This window comes from Lepus europaeus, chromosome X, assembly GCF_033115175.1.
Source record: "Lepus europaeus isolate LE1 chromosome X, mLepTim1.pri, whole genome shotgun sequence".
NCBI lineage: Eukaryota > Metazoa > Chordata > Mammalia > Lagomorpha > Leporidae > Lepus > Lepus europaeus.
The window spans coordinates 59,960,060-59,985,541 of NC_084850.1; the positions used below are offsets into that span (position 1 = coordinate 59,960,060).

At 47.0% G+C, this 25,482-nt stretch overlaps 1 protein-coding gene across 3 annotated transcripts in view; it reads left to right on the top strand.

Moving 5' to 3' along the window:
• The first annotated feature begins 259 nt into the window (after positions 1-259).
• DOCK11 (dedicator of cytokinesis 11) overlaps positions 260-25,482 on the top strand; it is a 203,004-nt gene continuing 177,781 nt past the window's right edge. For all 3 annotated transcript variants that reach the window (XM_062184437.1, XM_062184435.1, XM_062184436.1), the window contains exon 1: positions 260-647. In XM_062184437.1, the coding sequence (XP_062040421.1) occupies positions 546-647 (102 nt within the window). In that variant the 5' untranslated portion in view covers positions 260-545. The remainder of the gene's footprint in view (positions 648-25,482) is intronic.

Here is a 25,482-nt window from a genome sequence, read left to right on the forward strand (position 1 = left end):
CACACCGCACTCCTGGAGACGTTTCCTCACCCCATTCTGTCCCCTGCCCGCCCTACACGCGCGAAAACAGCAGCAGCCCCATCTCGCCTCCCGGATGCGGCTGCACCAGCAACACCAGCTGCGGGCGGAGCCCGAGCGGTTGCCACTTCCCCCCTCTTCCCTCGTGACCCTCGCCCCCACCTCCACTTCGCCCTCCCCCGCCACACACCCTTCCCCGCCAGACACACCCTCCTTCTCTGGCGGGTAGCGATCAGTGCTCGGGCTCTCGAGGGGAGGGAGAGGCTGCCGCTGCCGCTGCCGCTGCCGCCGCCGCGACCGCCGGGCAGGACCGGGAGCGAGCGAGCAAAGGAGCGAAGAAGCGAGGGAGCGAAGAAGGCAAGGAGGAGGAGCGGCGGCTGGGAGGGAGGAGCCGCGTGAGCCGCGCCGCCGCGGAGCTGCGATGTGGCCGGCCGGCCGGCGGGTAAACAGAGCGAGCAGCTGCGGCCGCGGCCGCCCGGGCCCGGGGCACTGAGGACGCCCGCCGAGACCTGCCCGCTGCCGCTGCCATGGCCGAAGTGCGCAAATTCACCAAGCGGCTCAGCAAGCCCGGCACAGCGGCTGAGCTTCGCCAGAGCGTGTCGGAGGCCGTGCGGGGCTCCGTGGTGCTGGTGAGTGGCCGGGGGACGGGGCGTCCCGGGGGACGCGCTCCTAGCGGGAGCGACTGTGGCTTCCCGCGCGCGCGGGGGACCGGAGCAGGAACGGCGCTGGGGCGGCCGCCGTGGCACTGTGCGCTCTCTTTCTCCGCTCCAGTAAGTTTTCACATCGGCGGCCGCGGGCTCCGAGTCGCAGGCGCCCACTGACAGCGCTCCGGCTGCCCGGCATAGCCAAGGCGTGCGCCGGGATGGAAGCACAGCCGGGCTCGATCGGTGCGGCGAGGCGGGGGCTCGGACCCTAAACCGAGAGCGCGGACCTCGAGCAGCCCTGGATCCCGCACAAAGAGCCGGGGACCGGGGCACGGCTAGGCAAGATGCGGATCCCCTCCTCCAGGCACCTGAGGCAGCCCAGGCGGAAGGATGCGATGAGCCTTTTGCCCATAGACACTCTCGCGCGCGCACACAGCGTGTACACAAAAAAGAACCCCACCCAAAAAGCCCCGGGCGTCCAAGCTCGAGCGGGCGGTGAGAACAGAGGAAGCAGAGCGACTTCCTCCTGCTACTGGGGAGAGAGGGTGGTGATGACTGTTGAAGGGGTGCTGCTGCCGCGGCGGAAGCAGGGGATTGGAAACAACGGGGTTCCGGGGGGCGAGTGGGCGACGGGTCCCCAGAGACCTGCGGCCGCTTCTGAGGCAAAGGGATGGGGTTAAGTGGAAGACAGGCTGTGCCAGTCCAGGGATGGAGGACCGGGGGTGGGGGTTTCACAGCCGGCAGCACTCAGGGTTGGGGAAACCTTGGAACCGGCATGGCTGGGGGATGCGGATTGGAAGGCGCGCTGGCCCCCTGGGAGCCCTCACGGCGCACCCTCAGCCTCATCCAGACTGTCCGACTCCGGAGGGAAGCGGACAGTGCTAACGGGCACTTGCCTCTTCTCCTGTTTTCAAGATGTTCTTGCCAATTTCCTGGACTAGAGAACAAACCCTAAATAAGCAGTCAGACTGGTTAATTAGTGTTTGTTTTCCCACTTTGTTTTTTTGGGGTTTTTTGTATGTTTTTGTCTCTCCGCTCCCTCCATCTCACAGCATGTCGTTTGCTGTGTTTAAATTTTAGCATTTAGGAGAGGGCTATTTTTGTTGAAACAACTTGTCATCGGAAGGACACTTCACAGCTTTCCCTTGTAATTTTTCTGTTGATCTTGTACAATCTGCAATAAAACCAACATTAAAGGGAGGCCAGGGGCCTCATCCCGACAGTGGTGAAAGTTGACATTAGTGGGAGTTCTGGAGGAGGATCAAAGGTAAAATATGTACCTTTGAGATAAAGATCTAATCCCTAATAGCTACAACCGTGCAAAGCCAAGTGACTTTAAAGAAATCTCTTTATCGTGGCTGGACCCTTGAAAGTTTAATCCTGCTGTTTAGTGGAGCTAAACCCAGATCTGTAATGTTGTTTTCATGGACTTGGCTTATTGTGTGTTTCACCATGATTTTGGAGTGAAGACCTGTTGAGGTCAGATTGGAACCTTGCTTGTCATTGCAGCTAGTAAAGAGAGGAAGGCAAGCTGTGTGCCAGTTCTTTATACCAGGGCTCTGGTCTGAGCTGTTATTAATAAGCTATTGAATCTACCTAGCACAAGGAATGATTTCCAAAATTCAGGGAAAAAAGAAAACCTTCCCCTTACAGCAGCATGTGAAGGGAGCTGTGAGGTGGACAGATGGTCTCAAGAGAATAAATGGGACTCAGCAAGCCTCCACAGGGATTTGACCAGCATTTGACCTGCTACCCTCGGCTGGGAAAAAAAAAAAAGAAAATTAAAAGAAAAGGGAAAAAAGGAGCCATTAACATTCCTTCTCGTGGTCTTTAAAAAGAATATGTGTATCACAGGTGCCGTGGCTCCTTCCAAACCACTGATTCTGTGGCACAGAAAGTCTGGTACTGGGAGGAGACTCCTCTTGGCGATACTGCTAGCGGCCACTGTTCCCTTTTCAGGCCAGCTTGCTTGGAAGCTTAGCAGTGGAGTTTGGGCATTTACAGCAAACACTGCAGAGTGTTTTCTCATCATTCCAGTGTGTGGTACACATTGAGATTTGGGGAGTGAGGAGAACAGATGCTAGGAATCTAAGGCAGTGGCTGTTGAGCCCCTGCGATGTGCCAGATGAAACGCTAGGTGCCCTGTCCTGACAAGTGAATGTGGGTGCCTTTTTCTTCATTTGTTTTCATTAATTCCCATCTGCGTTGGGTTTGTGGACACACAGATTATGCATACAAATCAATTTTAAATTCACTGTACTGAATGCTCTATGTAAGCAGTTGAGGCAATTAAGAAATAGGGAAATAGCCTTAAAGGTAGTATATTCCCCTAAGTGACTCCCCCTGCTTTTCTGACCCCAAGAGTCAGTTGGTGGAGAGTGGCCCAAGCATGAACGAACCATGTTGCAGCTGCTGCCAAAACTGTTAACTCTTTTTTGATTTCAGCTCCAAGTGTTTATTAAGGAACAGCTGAGGTGGGATTTACACTTGCTGCTATAAACCCAAGATACTCAAGTTAGAGAGCTTCAGTATCAGACAGAGTTCTTACCACACCAAGGCAAGCAAGCTTTTGTCTCATTAGAACTTGGAAAACTCACCAAACTGAACAAATATACACTATGTCCTGTTTAGTTGTTTTTTTCTTCTAACGATTTTACAGTTACACCCTTGTTGGCATGTTGCTAACATCATTCAGTTTTGCCCACTGTTCAACAAATTCAGAAGGCCTGGGCTATATATAGCAAGTTGTTGTGTATTCAAACCCTCATTCAGTTATTAGTACTTCCATGAATCTATGAAGTTCATAATGAAGCAGACATAGAAAGGCTGTTTCATTGCTGATTTTTCCTGTAAGTTCAGCGGGTCTTTTTTTTTTTTTTTTTTTTATGAAGGTCAATTTTAACCCAGGGAAAGGGATAAATATAGAACCACCATTGACTGAGATTTCTCAAGAGGAGCCTTGCAGGGAGGAATATTACAGTGTATGTGATTAATGGAGAAGTGTTTACTTATATGCACGTTTACAATGCCGAGTTTTGACAGTGTTTTTGTTACAGTTCGGGATGTAGCTGTTTGTGCCTCTGTGGGGAACAAATACATTTGATAAACCTTGTAGTATGGTCTTGTATTGTGGCTGCCCTTACAAGGAGCTACTCTGTTGACCTGGGAAAGCCACCTTACTAGTAAGCGTTTAAATACTCTGCTGTTGCTGCTGAGTTTGCGCTCAATTCCTTGTGCACCAAAGGATCAAGGAGTTGGTAGATATTCCTGGCTGGAGCGCCTTGAGGCAGGACAGAGCGCGCAGCAGCCCCTGGCTGCCATGTGATAGCTTACTAGAAAAAAGCTCGTCGGAAGCTGAGAATGGCTGCAAAGCATCTGCAGCTGTTGGACACCCCCCCCACACACACACACACAGCCACCTTGGGGTGGAATGTTTGTTCTGTTTGCATGCTTTGAGGGAAGCACTGAAACTGAGGCAGCCCCTCGGTGCCCTCTCCCCAGGGGAAGTTGTTGGAGCTACTTCACGTAGGACAAAACCCATAGGTTTGCCTGAGAACGTAGGTGGCTGAATAAAGCCAGTTTCGACTTGGGCTACTTGACCAAGCGTTTCCAGTTCGGAGGCTGAATTCAGCTCTCAATGAATGGCGAGTCAGGAAGGTTAACTAAAGTGTTGGTGCCTAGCCATTCAAATGTCTCATGACGCCTTCTCTTGGCCTCTCTGGGTAAGGAGAGCCCAGAACAAGCCACTCCTTGAGGCTTTGTCCAAAAGACCAGTGTAGTTTACTGTGAAACCAGACAGGCCTTGCCTTTGAACCATCATTTAAGCATCAAATAGTAGAGTTTGTTTTCTAATCTAACACGTTGAAATTCTCCAGATTGAGTGTTCTAATGGTCAGTAATAAGCCTTGTGTCTTTGAACTTGTATTGCTTTATTATCTAACAAATGCATATTTATTGTAGAAAAATTTAGAAAAACAGAAAAGCAAGAATTATTATCATCTCATTCTACAGAATGGTCTTTGTTAATTTCCTAATGTCTATACTTCCAGGTTACCCTGTCTCTTTGTATACAGATATCCAAATATCTGGACTGAAAGAAAAAGCATATATGAACTTTAAATGTTTTCAGTTATCAATCTTTTATGAACATCTGCATAATTATGTTTAGTGACTGAAAAATTCCATGTAGCTGTACTATAGGTAATCATCCTTTATTGTTTGATATTTTGATAGTCTCTAATTTTGTGTTATAAGCATAAGCTGCTCAAAATAGTAGCCGTTGGCCACATGTGGCTGTTTGCCTTTAAATTTAAAGTCATTAAGAATGATCCATTTCTAAATTTCACTTGCCACAGCTCAAGTGCTCAATAGCCATGTGTGGCTAGTGGCCACCATATTGGATAGTACAAGCTGTAGAGCATGTCTATCATTGAAGAAAGTTCTCTTAGTGCCTGTCTAAATATTAGTTGAATGAACATCTTTGAAAAAGCATTTTCATTTTTATCCAGTAAGATGAATTTCTAGCAGTGGAATTGCTTGCTCAAAGATTGTACCGAATTTTAGTACTGAAAATTCCTCTTAAGCATCTGTTAAGTTGTTCTGCAGAAAGTTGCTCCAGTTTATTCTTTCACCAGCAGAGTACAAGAATCTTCATTTCCTCTCTCCCATGACAACACTGGTTAGCAATTTTTTTTTAAGATTTATTTATTTGTTTGAAAGAGTTCCACAGAAAGATAAGGAGAGGCAGAATGAGAGAAAGGTCTTCCACCTGCTGGTTCATTCCCCCAGATGGCCGCAACGACCAGAGCTGAGCTGATCCAAAGCCAGGAGCCAGGAGCTTCTTCCGAGTCTCCCACACAGTGCAGGAGCCCAAGCACTTGGGCCATCTTCTACTGCTATCCCAGGCCGTAGCAGAGAGCTGGATCGGAAGTGGAGCAGCCAGGACTCAAACCCACGCCCATATGGGATGCCCGCACTGCAGGTGGCGGCTTTACCTGCTACACCACAGCACCGGCCCCAGCAATATTTTCAACCTTTGCAATCTGACAGGAAAGAAATGATACATCACTGATCTAATTTGTATTTCTGTGATTACTCTTGAACAGTTTTTCGTAAGTTGATTGGCCATTCATAATTCTTCTTTTTAAAAACACTAGTTAGTTAACTTATTTGAAAGAGATGAAGGAGACAGATGCAGACACAGACAAGTACAGATAGACAGACAGACAAACAGATCTCTCATCCACTGGCTTACTCCCCAAATGTCCACAGTAGCTGGGTTGGGCCAAGCTAAAGGTAGGAGCCAGGAACTCAATGCAGGTCTCCCACATAGGTGGCCAGAACCCAAGTACTTGGGCCGTCACCTGCTGCCTCTCGGGGTACACATTAGCAGAAATCTGGAATGGGGTTGTGAGATTGGACTGGAACCCAGCACTGCAGTATAGGTTTCAGGCATCCCAATTGGCATCTTAAGGGCTGTACAAAATGCCACCCCTAGAAAAGGTTCTTGAGCTAAAATATTCTCTGCAGGTTCCACCATGGGCTACGCCTAGCTGTGCTGTTTGGAGCCTTACAGTACATGTTTGCTTCCTCTTTCACATGGTAACCCTTCAAATATTCTTCACAAGACCAAAGCGCCTTTCTTTCGTTTCTCACATGACTTAGTTTCAAGATTCTTCATGTCATGGTCATCAGTTTGGGTTCTTTTCCAAGTTTTCTGTGTTCTGCTTAAAATGTGAGAGGCAGAGGATGGACTCAGGAGTCAAGGCTGGCCTTGCATCCAGTCTCTGCCTCTTGCTTGCACTGTGAACTAAGGCAAGTAGCCTGATTTCATTTTCCTTATGTGTGAAATGGGGATAAATAGTTGTACCTTTCTTCTGGGGTTCTTGTGAAGAGTTAAGATAACATAGGGGGCCAGCGCCGCGGCTCAACAGGCTAATCCTCCGCCTAGTGGCGCCGGCACACCGGATTCTAGTCCCGGTCGGGGCGCTGGATTCTGTCCCGGTTGCCCCTCTTCCAGGCCAGCTCTCTGCTATGGCCCGGGAAGGCAGTGGAGGATGGCCCAAGTCCTTGGGCCCTGCACCCCATGGGAGACCAGGAGAAACACCTGGCTCCTGCCATCGGATCAGCGTGGTGCGCCGGCTGCAGCACACCGGCTGCGGCGGCCATTGGAGGGTGAACCAACGGCAAAGGAAGACCTTTCTCTCTCTCTCTCTCTCTCTCTCACTGTCCACTCTGCCTGTCAAAAAAATAAATAAATAAAAATAAATAAATAAAAAAGATAACATAGGGAAAGCACCTGATGTATATAAGTGACTCATGAAGGTTGAGCAAAGGGAGAGGCTGGTGAAAAAAAAAATAAACCATTCTGGAAGGGTCTACCACAGCATACAATGGATGGGCAATGTTTCTTCCCATTCTGGATCTGAGCCAGGAATTCAGAGGTTGTGTGTTCATCTCTACTTTCGGTGCATCACACAGTGCTTGCCATGCAGTAGGTACACACTATGTGTTTTGTGGGAAAAACACTGGCAACAGTGCGTAGGATGTACTCCCCGTATTGGGAGCAGAGCCTGGAGGCCCCGGGAACTCATTAAAATGTATAGTTCAGGAGAGAGATAACAAAGACTTTAATGAGGCAGTGAGAATGGAGATAAGAGGGAAGTTATAAGAGACATTTAAGTGATAAAATCAACAGAATTTGGTGATTCTTGCAGGGGTAGAGAAAGGCCGGGAGGAAGAGAGAGGAAGGGACTGAGGTGGAGTCAAGGTGACTTTGAGGTTTCTCGGCTTGGGTGAGCAGGGGGAAAAGCTGTTTGTTGATAGGGGAAGGGAAAAGAAATTGAGCAACCTCGCAGAGAGTTATCAGGGCGCAGCCAGGTTTCAGTTAAGCAGGGTGGTGGAGAGAACATTGTAGACAAAGGCCGAGCATGTAGGGCTGTGTTTTGGCAAAAGACTGGGGTTCTTGAGGGCAGAGAGGAAAGTGTTCCAAGTGGGTTCAGGAAGGAGAGGAAGAGCCAGGAAAGGGCCCTGGCTGAGCAGAGACAAGATTGTAGGCGAGATTAGCTGATGGAAGAGTTTTGCAGACCTTTGGGGGTGATTAGGGAAGTGGGAGGCAGGGTGTGGAGAAATGATCTGGAGGCCAGCCCCAGAGTTCCAGTTAGAGTGGTGGTGGGAAGTTAGTTTAGCTCTGAGTAGATTCCCCTCCCAGGGTCTGAGCAGCACGTGCCCTAGTGGAGCAACAGGGACTAGGGGCAGACAAGCTCCCTCCTGAGATGCTAGTAGGGTAGTTCCTGTCTGTGGGCAAGGGGTTCACAAGACAGGAAGGGAGATTCAATGTGGCCAGATAGGAGGCCGCCTCTTGCCAGATAGAGGCGTCACCTCTGCCCCACCCACTGTGCCCCGAGGTTTTGTGTGTGTGTGTGTGTGTGTTTCAAGTCTTTGGTCCTACTTGATTTGGAACCTTTCTGACCTCAACAAGGTTGAATGAGCCTTTAGTAAGGAACCCCGCTAATTTCTACGGCATTTCCCTCGTGTATTTGACTACAGAGTGCCCTTTGCCATTTTATGGGGATGCAGAGAGTAGATGGTAACAAGTAGCCCTCTGAGAAATTTGGATGCAGTGTCCATGTGCAGCTCACCTTGGCGATCGCTTACTTGACCCATATGGACTGTACCTTTCCAAATTCCTGTGCTCCCCTTCAGGGCCACCCTCGCTGGCTTGGTGCAGCTCGGTTCAGAGGAGTCATAAACCTACCCGATTTTGTTTGCTCCTGAGATAGAGAATTGTCCTCAAGTCACACTGGCAGTGTATTAAGTTGTGAAACACTTTATTTCACTAGAAGGGGAGGCCAGAAACCACAGGAAGGAGCAGGCACTAGAGTTGGTTCTCCTTTTCTGTTAGTCCTAACCACCCTTTTAGAATACATTTTGTCTTGGGATTTAGATCTCTTAGTTTCCTTTAGCTTTTATCAGGAGTACAGAGGAATTCCTGGGTAACATTTGCCTGATGTTTATATCAGCCTTCAGCCAGATGTCTTTCTGATTCCTTGCCGGGCCCCACCCTGAAGGCTCCCAGAGCAGTAAACTGGAGTATGCAAAGGGACATCTTCGTTAGCTGCCATTGCCTTTAAGTTCTTCTTAGACTAGAGTGATTAAAAGCTTGGGTCCAGAAGCATACTGCCCAAGTTCAAAATTCAGCTCAACTGCATACTAGCTGGGTGACCTTGAGCCAGTTATTTAACCTTCCTGGGCTTTGGTAAGTCTCTCATGGGGTGGTTGAAAGGCTTACATTAGTTACTTCATTTGAGCGCTTGAAACAGGGTTGGGCACAGGATATGCCCAGCTGATGACTCTTGGCTGTTATTATCTCCAGGGTTCACGGCAGGCAAGATAAGTATTTTGTGTATTGCTTACAGGTGAACAGACAGAAAAGTGAACTGGCAGGGCCACGGTGTGGCGCGGATCATTAAGCCACAGCTTGTGATGCCAGCAGCCCACATAGCGTGAGTTCCAGTCCTGGCTGCTCCATTTCCAATTCAGCTCCTAGCTAATACCTCTGGGAAAGCAGTGGAAGATGACCCAAATCCTCGGGACCCTGCCACCCACATGAAAAACCTGGATGGAGTTGCTGGCTCCTGGCTCTGGCCTGGCCCAGCCCTGGCTGTTGCAGTCATTTGGGTAGTAAACCAGTGGATGGAAGCTCTCTTTTATCTCTCTCTGTCTCCCTCCCAATCTCTGTAATTCTGCCTTTCAAATAAGCAAATCATTTTTTTAAAGGTTAACAGGCAGAAGGGAAGCACATATCCTTGCTTTTTACCTTTAAAAAAGATTTATGTATTTATTTGAAAAACAGAGTGACAAGACAGGGACAGAGAGACAGAGATCTTCGATCTGATGGTTCACTCCCCAAATGCACCCAATAGCCAGGTCAGGGCCAAGCCAAAGCTAAGACCATGGAACTCAATCCAAGTCTCCCACATGGGTGGCAGGGGTGCAAACACTTGGGCCACCATCATCTGCTTTCCCAGGCACATTAACAGGGAGCTGGATTGGAAGCTGAGTGGCCAGGTCTTGAACCTGTGTCCAGTGTATAGGATGCTGATGTCACAAGCTGTGGCTTAACTGTCTGCGCCACAATGCTAGCCCTTCCTTGCTTTACTTTTATTTTCGAAGATTATTTATATGGAAGCCAGAAATACAAAGAGATCAATGTTCCATCCAGTGGTTTACTCCTCAAACGGCCACAATGGCCTGGGCTAGGCCAGGCTGAAGCCAGGAGACAGGAACTTTTTTAAAAGATTTATTTATGGCCGGCGCCGCGGCTCACTAGGCTCACTAGGCTCACTAGGCCTTGTGGCGCCGGCACACCGGGTTCTAGTCCCGGTCGGGGCGCCGGATTCTGTCCCGGTTGCCCCTCTTCCAGGCCAGCTCTCTGCTATGGCCCGGGAGTGCAGTGGAGGATGGCCCAAGTGCTTGGGCCCTGCACCCCATGGGAGACCAGGAGAAGCACCTGGCTCCTGCCATCGGATCAGCGCAGTGCGCCGGCCGCAGTGCGCAAGCCGTGGCGGCCATTGGAGGGTGAACCAACGGCAAAAAGGAAGACCTTTCTCTCTGTCTCTCTCTCACTATCCACTCTGCCTGTCAAATAAATAAATAAATAAAACTAAAAAAAAAAGATTTATTTATTTGAGTGGTAGAGTTACAGACAGTGAGAGGGAAAGGGAAGGAGAGGGGTCTTCCATCTGCTTGTTCATTCCCCAAAAGGCCGTAACGGCTGAGCTCAGCGATCTGAAGCCAAGAGCCAGGAAATTCTTCCGGGTCTCCTACACGGGTGCAGGGGCCCAAGGACTTGGCCCATCTTCTGCTGCTTTCCCAGGCCATAGCAGAGAGCTGGATTGGAAGTGGAGCAGCCAGGACTTGAACCGGCGCCCATATGGGATGCTGGCACCACAGGCAGAGGCTTAGCCTACGATGCCACAGCACCCGCCCCTCCTCCTATATTTTTAACCTTAGCTTTTTAATTTCCTTGCTTTGAATCATGCCCCAAAGAGGTAAGTCACTTGACTGAACCAAATATCATACCCCTCCTGGAAGAATAAACTGTTACCCCTTCTCCTTTAGATTATTGGTAGTATCCATTCCCAGTATGACTTAGTCCTATTGAAAAAAACCTGAGGGAATGGCCACGCTGTGATGTAGTAGGTGAAGCTGCTGCCTGAAGTGCCGGCACTGATCTGGATACCAGTTTGTGTCCAAAAAAAACCCCACACATCATAGTGGGTGTGAACTAGGGCTCTGGGGCTTTGGCAGTCCCTGCCTACAGACCAGTGTGATGAGTGAGCTGGAAGGTTCATCCTCAAGCAGGGAGAAGGTCCTCATCCTGTGCCTGGGGGAAGGTTCTCCATTTGTGCTTTTGGCAGAAACAATCACCTTTTTAAAAAAATTTTTAGGCCGGCGCCGCAGCTCACTAGGCTAATCCTCCGCCTTGCGGCGCCGGCACACCAGGTTCTAGTCCCGGTCGGGGCACCGATCCTGTCCCGGTTGCCCCTCTTCCAGGCCAGCTCTCTGCTGTGGCCAGGGAGTGCAGTGGAGGATGGCCCAAGTGCTTGGGCCCTGCACCCCATGGGAGACCAGGAGAAGCACCTGGCTCCTGCCATCGGACCAGCGCGGTGCACCGGCCGCAGCGCGCCAGCCGCAGCGGCCATTGGAGGGTGAACCAACGGAAAAAGGAAGACCTTTCTCTCTGTCTCTCTCTCACTGTCCACTCTGCCTGTCAAAAAAAAAATTAAATATTTAATTTATTTGAAAGGCAGAGTTACAGAGAGAGAGAGAAGAGAGACAGAGACAGAGATCCTCCATCTACGGCACACTCCCCAAATGGCCGCAGCTGCTAAAATTGGGCAGATCCAAAACTAGGAGCTTCTTCCAGATCTCCCACATGGGTGCAGGGGCCCAGGCACGTGGGCCATTCTCCACTGCCTTCCCAGGTGCTTTAGCAGGGAGCTGGATCGGAAGTGGAGCAGCAGGGATTCGAACCAGTGCCCATATGGGATGTCGGCACTGCTGATGGTGGTTTAGTTGGCTGTGGCACAGCATGGACCCCTGAAACAGTCACCTTTATGCCAATGTGAACAGTATGGTTTATGCAAAGGGATGAATAGTTGATTGGAATCTTAGGGAAAAATAGAGCTTTGACACTGAATCCCTTTCACTTTGTGTAACTTTATGGATACCCTTCATTCATAATCCTCACTTTTAAAAATCATGTGAATGTTGAAATTCAAATGCCTTTTATAAAATCTATTTTGGAAATACGTATTTTAGTAGAAAAATGTTAACTCATAAAGGTCTCCTAAGAAAAGAATATCCTTTTATATGCAGCGCTTCTGGTTTTGTGCTAGCAGCATAAGTTCTATGAAGAATAGCATGTACAGGTTCCCAGCAGAGTGGATAGGGTGGAGTACGTGCCAGCTGTTCCAGCGACACGTGGTTTCCCCATTGTCTATGCACAACATCGCACAATCTGTGCCTAAATATGCTGTTAATGATTTCCTGCGATTCTTCTCCAGTTGATTTTTATTGCCTATTGAGATTATCATTTATGGAAAGTTTCGTATTTTTGCCTTTCTTACAGCTTCTGTTGGGTTGTATATGTTTCAACTGCTGAGAAATGTTTAAAGATATTCTAATATTTCAGCTTTTCGTTCATACTGCTTTCCCTAATGACTGGAAATATTTTACTGGGTGAAATATAACTTAGAAGCTGAGTATTCTTCCAAGCTTCTAAGATAGAACATTTTTATTTGAATTATTTCAGTGAAGTATGTTGGAAGGATGGGGAATGTAGTTGTATGAGATGTTTTGTAAACGATGATAAGATCTTGTATTTCTATAGCCCCCATCTCAAGAAAACTTAAAGATGCTATAGTCTATGACCACATGTGCCCACAGGTCTCTGTTAAACATACTACATTGTTATCATCTCTCTCCTAGATTTTTTTTAGATTTACTTATTTATTTGAAAGGCAGATTTAGAAAGAGAGAGACAGAGACAGAGAGGGACAGAAACAGATCTTCCATCCTCTGGTTTACTCCCCAAATGACTGCAACAGTTGGGACTGGGCTAGGTAAAAGCCAGGATTCTGAAACTCCACCCGCGGTCTCCCACGTGGGTGGAGGGGCCCAAGCACTCAAGCCATCCTCTGCTGCTTTCCCAGGCACATTAGCAGGGAGCTGGGTCAGAAGCAGAGCAGCCAGGACCAAACTGGCCCTCATATGGGATGCTGGCGCTTTAAGCAGAGGCTTACCTACTGTACCACAATGCCATTACCTTTTTGTTTGTTTAAATCACCTCTCTTCTAAAAGTGGGGAACCAAAGGCATGATTTTCAGTGAGGCAAGCTGTAGGTCATCTTTATTTGCTAAATGATGGTACAGGCAATGAACCCTAGGTGTCTTGATTCCTTTGGAGTAATCACGTGTAGAATGTAGAAGCACAGTACCTATGCTAGGTTCCGTAAGATAGGAGGTGAAGGAAGCGGCTTGGTTTGGTGGTGATCTACTGGGAAGCAGTGTTTGTTTCTTTTCTTCTTTTTTAAAAAAAAAATTTATTTATTTACTTGAAAGAGTTACTCAGAGAGAGAAGGAGAGACAGAGAGAGAAAGAGAGAGAGAGAAAGGTCTTTCATACGCTGGTTCACTCCCCAACTGGCTGCAATGGCTGGAGCTGGACCGATCCAAAGACAGGAGCCAGGAGTTTCTTCTGGATCTCCCATGTGGGCGCAGGGGACTTGGACCACCTTCTACGGCTTTTCCAGGCCATAGCAGAGAGCTGGATTGGAAGTGGAGCCACCGGGACTTAACTGGCGCCCATATGGGATGCTGGCACTGCAGGCGGCAGCTTTTACCCGCTGTGCCACAGTGCTGGCCCCCCAACAGTATTTATTTCTGAACAAGCTTAGGTCTGTTTAGTGGGAAACTAGGAGGTAAGGACAAAAGCGGGGAGGGTGAGGTTGCTAATGAGAAATGTGGGCAAGATCGGTATAAATTTTTCCTTGCCAAAGTAAGCCTGAGGATTTTGAAAACTCTTTGTCATTGGCCATTCTTCCTTTCTTTTCTGTTTCCATAACTGTATGGAAAAAAAAGTCTCCAGAACACTGGCCCCTGCAGAGGTACCTGGGATCCACTTTCATGGAAATGTTTTTATGATTTTTTTCAAGTGAGTTAGTGCTGTCCAAAAATAACAACATATATATTTCTTTCCATGCCTTTTATATTACTAGTTTAATTTTCCCACTAGACAAAGGGCCAGCTTAAAGAGCTGTTGTCACCATGTTGTTCATAGTCTGAACAGAATACTATAGGCCTGACCAGTCTGTTTCCACAGGCTAACAAGTTCCTAATGTTTCACTGTATTAAATGGTTTCCTGGAGATTCGAGGAAGAAATGCTACCTTCTATATCACCAGTCTTACCACCAAGAAATAACAAGTCCAAGAAGACTCTGAATCAACTTTCGCATAAATTGAATCAGATTGATATTTAAAATCTCACAGGGGCCAATAGCTATTATTGTGTCCAGCAGAGTGTCTATGTCATACTCATGTTTGTGGAGCAAAGGAGGCCCTCCCTGCTAACTTGACCCTGGGGAGACTGCTTCTGCACAAATAGTGACTGACATGACTGCTTGCAGAGGAACTTGGCCTCTGTCTGTCCCTTCTAAAAGGTCAGGCAGAATTCTCACCAGGAGAGCCAGAAGAGAAGTAGCTAAGGCTTCTTGCCTCAGTTCTTTAATAACAAATCCAGTTCCCTTTCCCTGCTTCCTTCCCTCCTGCCTCTGCTTGCAACTGGAGCTCCTCCGAGGTCCACTGCCAGCTCAAAACTGCCCCAGGCTCAGACATCAGGTAACTCACAACCACAGCCCAGGTTCTTAGCCTCAAGTTATATTGGTTCTGCCCTGTTGTTAAAATCCATTTCCAGTCACTTGGCTTTGATCTTTCCTTGTTCCCTTGTGTAATTGTTCTAATCATTGTGTCTTGACCCCCAGCCCATCTGTATGTAACCCTTTGTCTGTTGCCTGTTTGCAGTTGTCCAGTTCCTCTAGGAGTTGAGTTCTGGTCTTGTTGCTGGCCCTTCTAAGGAAGGATGCCCTACCCTTATTTGCCCTGACTACATAACAGCTTGAGCTCAGCACAGTGCAAGTGTGCACTGAGGGATTGAGCATCTGCTTATGGAATCCAGAGGAGAAAAGTGCTGGCGTTGAGGAAGTCTACCAAGTGGCTGTGCTGAGGGTTGGATTAGCCCCTCAGTGTGTTAATTTCCTATTTCTGTTCTATTAATTGCCTTCAAATTAATGTCTAAAAGCAACACTGATTGATCACCAAGTCCTGCAGGTCAGAAATCCAAGTTGGGTTTTACTGGGCTAAAGCCAGGGTGATAGCCTTGCTTCCTCCAGAAGCTCTAGGGGAGAGTCCATTCCCTTGCTTTTCCAGCTTCTAGCACCTGCGCACCTTCCATAGCTCACATCCCCTTCCTTTCATCTTCAAGCCAGCAGTGCCTCACATTTGAGTCTTGCACATAGCAGATCATCCTGACCCTGCTTCCCTCATCATGTCTCCTTCTCTGATTCTCCCTTTCACTTATAAGGACCCCTGTCATTACAGTGGGCCCATCTGAAATATGCAAGACAATCACTTCATCTGGAAACCCTAATCAAATCTGCCATGCAAAGGAACATACCCACAGGTGCCAGAGGTTAGGATGGGCTGTCTTTGGGGAACTGTCACTCTGCCTACCACACAAGGCATTGCTGGAGCTTGAGGAGTAGTGAGATCCTGGGGTCAGATGGGTTCCCAACATGGACCCTACATTCCAGTGGAAGAGGAATGGAAATGTGATAGACTGGAAAACTGTAAGCCAGGTGCAGAAGTCTTCACAGAATTCCAATGAAGAAGCATAATCCCTTTGGAGAATTTTGGCTGAAAGAGAGCAATACCAGGTTTGCAGTCTGCAATTTCCATTCCGATGTTTTCTTAAATTCTTCATAATCAAATTTTTCTCCCCACATAGGACTCCTTCTGTCTGGAGTTCTTGTAGTGGGCAGTGCTTTCAGATTTGAGGTGTTTTAGAATACAAACTGGCCAGATGCTTACGGGCATTTAACCAGCTGAGGCCTATGGAATTTTCTACCCTTGAAAAAGAAAAAAGATGTATGGGTATGTGTGTGGTTATATGCATTTGTGTGTGTGTGTGTGTGTTGGGGGTGGTGGTTTGTGTTTAACAGAGAAAGGGACAGTTTCACATCTCAGAGAATAACTTTTTGGCTGACAGGTGCCAGTGTGCCTCCCAAATATCCTAAAGCATGCTTCCTGAAAGTCAAGTGAGACCAGGCATGGCCATCCTGCATTTTCAAGGTAGTCACAGGACTCTTTCCTAGAAATGGAGAAGCAGAAGGAAGGACTGGAAGATCTCTGTGAATTCCTTCTGGCCTCATGGTGATTTCAGTTGGGAGATAAATTGGAACGTCTTCTCTGTCCACCACATCCAGTCATTGCTCTCTTAGAGACACATACCCTGAAAGCTTCCTGGCTGATCGTATTTGCGCTGGCCCTCTTCACGCTGGCCAGTCTAACAGCCATGGTGCTGTGATGGCACAGAGTTTGCTGCCCCAAAGAAGTACTGTATGTGGATTGCGTTGTCTATTTTTATATCATTTCTAATTGGCTGTGGTCATCTTTCTTCTAAGGCCAGCCTATCACTTTTCAAGCCCTTGGGTAACTGGCTTGGCTGCAATGTACTGGAAATCATTGTGTAAAAGGTTAGGGAAGCTCCCACATTTTGTTTCAAAATCTGTTGAGACAAACTATACATTAACCATCCTCACTTTCCCCTATTTTTTTAAGATTTATTTATTTGAAAGTCATAGTTACACAGAGAAGAGGAGAGGCAGAGAGAGAGAGAGAAAGAGCGAGCAACAGAGAGAGGTCTTCCATCCATCCGCTGGTTCACTCCCCAAATGGCTGCAAAGGCAGGAGCAGCTGGACCAATCCAAAGCCAGGAGCCAGGAGCTTCTTCTGGGTCTCCCACGCGGGTACAGGGGTCCAAGGATTTGGGTCATCTTCCACTCCTTTCCCAGGCCAAAGCAGAGAGCTGGATTGGAAGTGGAGCAGCCAGGACTTGAACTGGTGCCCATATGGGATGCTAGCACTACAGGCTACATAGCTTTACGTGCTATGCCACAGCGCCAGCCTCACTCTTTTTTTTTTTTTAACTTCTACATAGGAAAATGATTCTAGTAAGCCTCGTCAAGCTGTTATCACTGGAATGTTATCACTGAAATTTTTTCTAGTGCATTTACATATGACAAATCTCTACTCATTTTTTTAATGTAAAAAATATTAACTGTAGTCCTATTTAAGTCTTCTTTAGAAGATAGGGTACATTTTCTCCAAATTTATAGGTTCTTTCCCTGCAACCTGATTTTATTTTGTTTTGCTGATTTACTACTCTGGTTTTGGAGTTTTTCCTTGTTCTACTGGCCCTCAGCTGAACTTTACAGACTATGAATACTGTGAACTGCATCAAGGAGCTTTGTGACAGAGTTGATGCCTTAAAAGCTTGGAACATCTGGGACCGTGGTATACAGCAGGAGGAACCAGTAAGCAAGTGTGTTGTTGGAGGGAGGGAGAGAGGGAGGGAGAGAGGGAGAGAGGGAGAGTGAGAGAGAGAGAAAGAGAGAGAGAAAGAGAGATGCTGAGTTGTGCAACATAGCCCAACAAGATAGCCTTGGCTGAGGGAAAGATAGATGCTTTCATATGGTTCATACGAAGATCCCAAGGGAAATGCTTTGTGAACTGTTGCTTGAAGAGAAGCAGAGAATCTATTTCCAGTGATTTCTTTTTAATGGGTTAAATCCACTTAGGGTAAGGGGGGTGGGATGGGAGAAGGTGAGACAGGGGTTTAATCTGACAGAACTGAAGGCTAAGAAAAGACCGAAGAAAGGGATTTTTTTCCCGCTTTACAGTAGCTCAAGAGATTAAAATATTAACAAAATGTAGTGAGGGTAGCAATATAATTTTAGAATCAGACAGGAAGAAATCAAACCTTTTAGACATTGTGCTAGGCAAATGGAAGAGTTTTATCTGGGACCCAAGGGGTAAGTAGACAATTTATTCAGGGGCTGGAGGCAGTGCATGCTGTCAACTTGCATAATTCAAGACCCCAAATCAATTAGGTAAGGGGATTTAGAAAATGATTGTGTGCAATTATCCACTGTGTACGATAGTTGGAACCCGGTTCTTCCGCTTAGATGGAGGTCAGGGAAGCGTGACTACTAGATGTCTGTGGAAGCCAGATTTCTTCTGGGAGTCAAGTGCGGAGATCAGGTGCCAGGCCGGCCCCCCCTCCCTCCTTCCATCTTAGCCTCCACCAGGGTAGAAGGGGGCCAGAAGCTCATACCTATTCCAGACCCTGTATTTCTTTTCTTTTCTTTCTTTCTTTTTTTTTTTTTTTTTTTTTTTTTAGTTTATTTGACAGGTCGAGTTATAGACAGTGAGAGAGACAGACAGAGAGAAAGGTCTTCCTTCTGTTGGTTTACTCCCCAAATGGCCACAGTGGCCAGCACTGTGCTGATCCAAAGCCAGGAGCCAGGTGCTTCTTCTTGGTCTCCCATGCGGGTGCAGGGTCCAAGTACCTGGGCCATCCTCCACTGCCCTCCCGGGCCACAGCAGAGAGCTGGACTGGAAGAGGAGCAACTGGGACTAGAACACGGCGCCCATATGGGATGCTGGCGCCGCAGGCAGAGGATTAACCAAGTGAGCCATGGTGCCAGCCCCCAGACCCTGTATTTCTGAAGGCAGCACATTCTGCTTGACAGGAAGAGACTGCCTCTTTGAGCTATTGTGACTTTCTCTGAGACTGGCCAGCACATGCACTCCATACCCCAAACTAGTGTCTTTTTTCAGATTTTATTTATTTATTTGAGAGGTAGAGTTACAGACAGTGAGAGGGAGAGACAGACAGAAAGGTCTTCCATCTGCTGGTTCACTCCCCAAATGACCGCAACGGCCACAGCTGAGCTGATCCAGAGCCAGGAGCCAGGAGCTTCTTCTAGGTCTCCCACACAGGTGCAGGGGCACAAGGACTTGGGCTATCTTCTACTGCTTTTCCAGGCCTTAGCAGAGAGCTGGATCAGCAATGGAGCAGCCGAGACTCGAACCGGTGTCCATATGGGATGCAGGCAGCAGCTTTACCCGCTAAGCCACAACGCTGGCCTCTACAACTCCATTTCAAGTCACTTTCTTATCCTTTCCCCCTCTGCTACCCCCTAACTGCTCTCTCATAATTCTGATTTTCCTCCACTGCTTCTCCAGTGTTCACCTCTGCTCTGGCACCTTCCAGGACAGTCTTGTGCATATCTGGCTCCCTGGTTCAACCCTACTCCCAGAACCCTCCCATGGCCAGCCTGTGTGTTTCTCCCTCCCACCTTGCTCTGAGAACGTCATTCTACTGTGAGTACATGTCTACTTTCACCTTCTCATCGTTCGCTTGCCTCTTCTTGAAACTCTGTGGATGAAAAGTGTTCCCCATTGGACAGAGCCATAACTGTATTGATTTCTTTCAACCTTTTCTGTAGCCAAGGATGGAAAATTCCAAAGGCCTGAGCTAGTGGTGGCTGGATGCCTTTTCTGGAAGTCCAGGTGGCCTGGGTGCCAATGAAATGTCATGGAGCTACATATCTGGCAAGGTTGTCCCCTAGAATGTTCTGCCTTTGGATTCAGTTCCAGCTGAAAGAAGGGGAGGTTCTAGCTATGGAATTATGAAATCAGAATGGAGAGTTTTAAGAAATGATGTAATTACAACTACAGAGCCCAGTTTACGACATGTTGTTTTTCTCTGCTTTTCTTATTGGGAAAGAGCGGCCTTTGGCTTAGTAGACCTTTTTCAAAAGTCAAACCATGTGTATGAGAGACAAATGAAGTTCCTGTAGCTCAGAGTAATTGAGATTGCTGTGTTGGGTGGTTATTTGGCGAAGGCCAGGAACATTTCAGAGCCCTCTGAGGGGGTCTCCTGGCAGAGTAGGGCCCTCCTCTTGAAGTAGGCAGGCAAACAGGTTAAAATTGTTAAATTTGTGAACTGGAAAACCACGCCTTTGCCACGCCCCTGTGTGACCTCATTCCCCTACCTGGCCGCACCGGGGTGCCCACCAGCCAATCAGGTTAATTGACCACTCCCCTTTGGAGTGGGTTAAAAGCCTGGGGCACAGTGTGCCCAGCCCGGCTCTTTTTCCCTGGCCTCTTGCTAGGAAGGGGTTTGCTGTAGCCCCGCACCTCCAGGGCGCATGGCCTTCGGGCCATGTGCTCTAGGTTTCCTGGCCTAGATGCTCATCCACATGGCTGGTTCCTGGTGCTTGGTATGAACCCCCATTCACCTTCCCCCGCTAAACAAAGCTCTCACTCTCTTATGCATCTTCCTTACTAAATAAAAGCTTAAAACGTACCATGCTGCCTCGTTTATCTGTGCCAGAGATTTCTTCTCTAAATATTGGGCAAGAACCCTCTCGCTTATTAATATCAGGGATTTAGTAATAAGCCCGTGTTGAAATCGTAAGGCACCCCAAATTCTAGTAGCACATGTGGCATCCCGGATAGCATTTCTAGGGAACTTTAAGGGGCCACATTTCAGTGTGAATTTTAGGGGTTCTTGTCCGATTTCACTCTTGCCTTCCAGTGGTCTGTAGGGGGGAATTGGGAGGTCTGGAGGGTCTACTCTATATTCATGTTTCTTGCATACTTCTTGGAGACAATTTGGGTATAGATTTGTCTATATGTCCCTATAGGCTAATTTCTAGCATCCTACCTAACACCTAGGGCTAGAGCAAGTCAGAGGCCACCATCTTGACAGTAAGCAAAATATAATTGTCACTGGTTAAAGGGCAGCGAAGAAAGGCGACCTCGGTTCTTTGTCTCACACTGAATAATTTCCACGTAGACAAAGTGGTGAGCAAAGCAAGATTTATTTAAGTCAGAAACCTGCAGCAGCAGCCAAGAGAAGCAGCCCCCTTAACTGTGAGGGCCCAGTCTTTTAAGCACACTTTTGGGGAAAGAAAAAAATAGAACAACAGCTAACAGGGACTGAGACAAAACACATCAAAAGGCTGGATTTGTAATCTTGTCTGCCCTGTCTAGCTTGCTTAGGATAAGACAAAAGATTTTGGAATGGTGGCACCAGTGACTTCTATCTGTTTTCATGGTAAACTGAAAACTCAGAAGGGTGGAATCACTACTTCCTTGCTATTCTCATGATAAAACTGGAAACTCCAAAGGAGTGGGCTCAGCACTTTTGTCTTGCTGAAAACGGCTTTTTGGGGACAAACAATCATCCTCTTAGACTTCCCCTTTCCTCCTTCTGGACCCGCCCTAACTGCCTATTACATTATCACCTTGAAATCGGTGGAAACTACCCATCATTCTGCTGCCTCTTGGGAGGGTGGGGGAAAATAACAAAATTTCCACACTCATAAAAAATGCCAATTGTGGGGCCAGACTTGTGGCTTAGCGGGTAAAGCCTCCACCTGCAATGCAGACATCCCATATAGATGCCAGTTTGAGTCCCAGCTGCTACACTTCTGATCCAGTGCCCTGCTGATGCGCCTAGGTAGCCAGCAGAGGATGGCCCCCTGCACCCATGTGGGAGACCCAGAAGCAACTCCAGGTTCCTGGCTTTGACCTGGCCCAGCCTTGGTCATTGTGGCCTTCTGGGGAGTGAAGCAGCAGATGGAAGGTCGATAACTCTCTCTCTCTCCCCCCAACTCTGCCTTTCAAATAAAATGAATGAATCTTAAAAAGGAGGCCGGCGCCGTGGCTCAACAGGCTAATCCTCCGCCTAGCGGTGCCGGCACACCGGGTTCTAGTCCCGGTCGGGGCACCGGATTCTGTCCCAGTTGCCCCTCTTCCAGGCCAGCTCTCTGCTATGGCCCGGGAAGGCAGTGGAAGATGGCCCAAGTGCTTGGGCCCTGCACCCCATGGGAGACCAGGATAAGTACCTGGCTCCTGCCATCGGATCAGCGTGGTGCGCCGGCTGCAGCACACCGGCTGCGGCGGCCATTGGAGGGTGAACCAACGGCAAAGGAAGACCTTTCTCTCTGTCTCTCTCTCACTGTCCACTCTGCCTGTCAAAAAAATAAATAAATAAATAAATAAATAAAGGAAAGAGAAACTGCCAACTTCATCTGCATTGGTTCCACATTTACCATAAACAGGCATCCAGATTTCACCCAGTGGGACCTTCTTGTCCCTTCCACCGGTAAAGCACATCCCACCTTTGGATCCTGGTCTCCTACCACATCTCCTCCTATGGCCTGGGTTGCAGCCATGCTGAACCATTGCTGTTCTCCAAACACACTCCAGGGTTTCCCATCTCCGTACCTTTTCACATGCTGACTCCTCATCCTAGAATGCCTTTCCAGCCCTTTCCCTCCTGAAGGGAATCCTGTGTGTCCTGCAGGGCTTCGGACAGATGGCCATCTGCTCGAGACCACCCCACTTGGAGTGAACTGCTCCTTTTGCAGGCTTACAGCCTGATTCTAGGTAAATTGGTTTCTGGCGGCTGCCATAACAAATTGCCACGAAGTGGGTGTCTTAAGACAACCAGTTTATTCTCTAAGAGTTTTAGAGGCCAGAAGTCTTGACTCAGTATCACTGGGCCATGTTCCCTCAGGAGACTTTAGGAAAGAGTGCCTTCCTTGCCTCTCCCAGCTCTGGTGGCTGTCAACATTCCTTGGTCTTTGGCTGCATCACTCCAAACCCTGCCTCTGTGGGTCTTGTCTGAAATCTCCCTTTGCCTGTTTCTTGTGTTACTATTTAGGCTTCCCCCCACCCCCCACCCCCGCCCCGCCCTCCATCAGTCAGGATTCTCTCCTTATCTCAATATCCTTAATTCGGTTACATCTGTAAAGACCTTTTGGCTGTGAGGCAACATTTGCAGCTTCTAGGGATTAGGATGGGGCATATATCTGGGGGCCCACTTTTTAGCCTGCCTTGCTGTGCTAGCTCTTTGGTTTAAGCGATTGATTACATCCTGGGCTTCCTAACTGGAGTTGTTGACAGCTTCTCACTTCCTTTAGGAATGTAAATGCCTTAGGGGTTTGGCAGGAGAGTAGGAAGAGCTAATGCTTAGAAGTCTGAGTGCCAGAAGGGCCCACAGTTCCACTGTGTGTGTTACCATGGGCAGGCTGTTTAACTTTTGGGTTCCTCCTGTACCCGTTTGTAAAATGGAAATAATAACATTGATCTTGGTGGGCCTTGTACAGTTGTTTATAGCAAAAGGGAAAAAATCCTAAATGTCCAGAAGGAAGGGATTAAACATGTACCACAAAACTATGCAGTCTTTATGACATCTGTCGTTATTATTGACGTGGGAAAAGTTTGTAAAATAGCATGGAAGGTATGTTCCTATTTTTGTACAATAATGCATAGGTGATGTATGTGAATTTAGTTACTTAATCACCCTGTGCCTCAATTTCTTCATCTGTTAATTGGAGATAATGATATTACTGACCTCACACTGTTATTGTAAGGATTCAGTAAAATAATGCAATGAAGTACTTAGAACAATGCCTGGTATGTACAATGCACTGAATAAATGTAGCTGTTAGTATTATTCTTATATTCAAAGGAAACATTCTCAAAGAGTGTTTCTGTGGTTAGAACTTATGTGTGTATAATGCCTGTATATGTGTGTAATCTTAGGAATGCATACTTCTGGGTGGTTTGTGGGTTTAGGAATAAATTTTATTCTTGCATTATATTTCCTGTTTTTAAGATATTTATTAATCTATTTTATATTGAGCATAATTATTTTATAATCAGGAAGAATTCAAGACAAAAATCATACTTACCTTTGAAGGTTGCTATATTTATATGATGCACAAACACATGCATTTAACATACAGTATCTATATAGTACTCAGCTATTATTATCCAGCTAATTCCTCCTATAATCCTGCAGCTCCATGTCCAATGCTTTTCTTATCTCAGATTCAGTTGAATCAATAAAATTAGAATGGTCTAGAGATTAGAGACTTCAGTTCCAATTTGCTTCTTATTCCTATCTGCTTCAATATTCCCTGAATGTTGATCATATATTCTCTACAGTGTGAAGTTTCAAAGAATATGTATGTATACTCATACATAATGTTTTGTCTTATCTTTATAATTTTTGAGAGGTAGAAATACCTATCCTAACATTTTGAAATATACATTAAAATAGCTTCCATCTTTCTTGCATGTGAAATATGTCTCAGGTTGTTGATACCGGAGTCATCCTTTGCTGCCAGTAGTAAGATTAATCACTAGGGGCACTTACATTTTAGATGAAGTGAATTGCTAGGTTATATGTGTTGATATTGTAAGCATTTCTTGTCTCGGGTCTCGATTTTCCTGATTTTGAAAATGCTATATCCTTGTTCTTTTATTTACAGTTATCTTTAGAATTCTTATGGGTTTAAAAACAAATGATTGGGAGAATTGCTGATAAATTAGGAGCTTTGAAATGGAAGGTCTTGACTCTGACATTTAAGACAATTAGATTATGGTGCACATCTTGGCAAGCACAGACTCTTTCTCTCTGTACTGTGTACCGTTTTTTTCCCATATCAGCATGCATATCCTTGTTCATTTCTTTTATCTTGCTTCTGTTCTTGTGTCTTCTCTCTACTGCATTTCGCACACCTTTTCTTTCCAATTCCTATTGTGATCATTAGAAAGCTGATGTATAAAATGATTTTTTAATTCAGGTTGAGTTTTGGATATTTCTTCTTCCTCACTTAAAAGGTGTATGGGAGGGAACGGAGATAAATAGGCTGACACAGAGGATTTTTTTCTTTTTAAAGATTTATTTATTTATTTGAAAGGCAGAGTTACAGAGAGGCAGAGGGCAGAGAGAGAGAGAGAGGGAGAGAGAGAGAGTCTTCCAGCACTGGTTCACTCCTCAGATCACCACAATGGCTGGAGCTGCACCAATCCGAAACCAGGAGCCAGGAGCCTCTTCCAGGTTTCCCATGCTGGTGCAGGGGCCCAAGGACTTGGGCCATCTTCTGCTGCTTTCCCAGGCCATAGCAGAGAGCTGGATCAGAAGTGGAGCAGCTGGGACACAGGATTTTAAGGGCAATGAAACTACTTCATATTATATGGTAATGGTGATTGCATGCACATCATTATACATCTGTCAAAACCCAGAGAGTGTATAACACCAAGTGTGAACCTTAAGATACACCATGGACTTTAGGTGTTATACTATGTGAGTCAGTGTAGGATCATCAGTTCAGATGAATATCCCACTGTGGTGCTGTTTGTTGCTGATAGACAGAGACTGTGTTTACAAAAGAACAGGTGGTTTATGGGAATTGCACTCTGTACTTTTCTAAATAAATTAATTTTATTTGAAAGGCAGAGATAAATCTTCTATCTACCGGTTCACTCCCCAAATGCCCACAGCAACTTGGGCTAGGCCAGACCAAAGCCAGGAGCCTAGAACTCAATCTGGGTCTTGCCCGTGGGTGTCAGGGACCCAACTACTTCAGTTATCACATGATGCCTCCCAAGGTGTGCATTAGGAGGAAGCAGGAATCAGGAACAGAGCTGACTGGAACGCAGGAGCCCCAAGTGGTGTCTTAACCCCTGCACCAAATGCCTATTCCTGCACTCTGTACTTCCTGCTCAGTTTCTCTGTGAGCCAAAAATTGCTCTTTTTTTTTTTTGACAGGCAGAGTGGATAGTGAGAGAGAGAGACAGAGGGAAAGGTCTTCCTTTGCCGTTGGTTCACC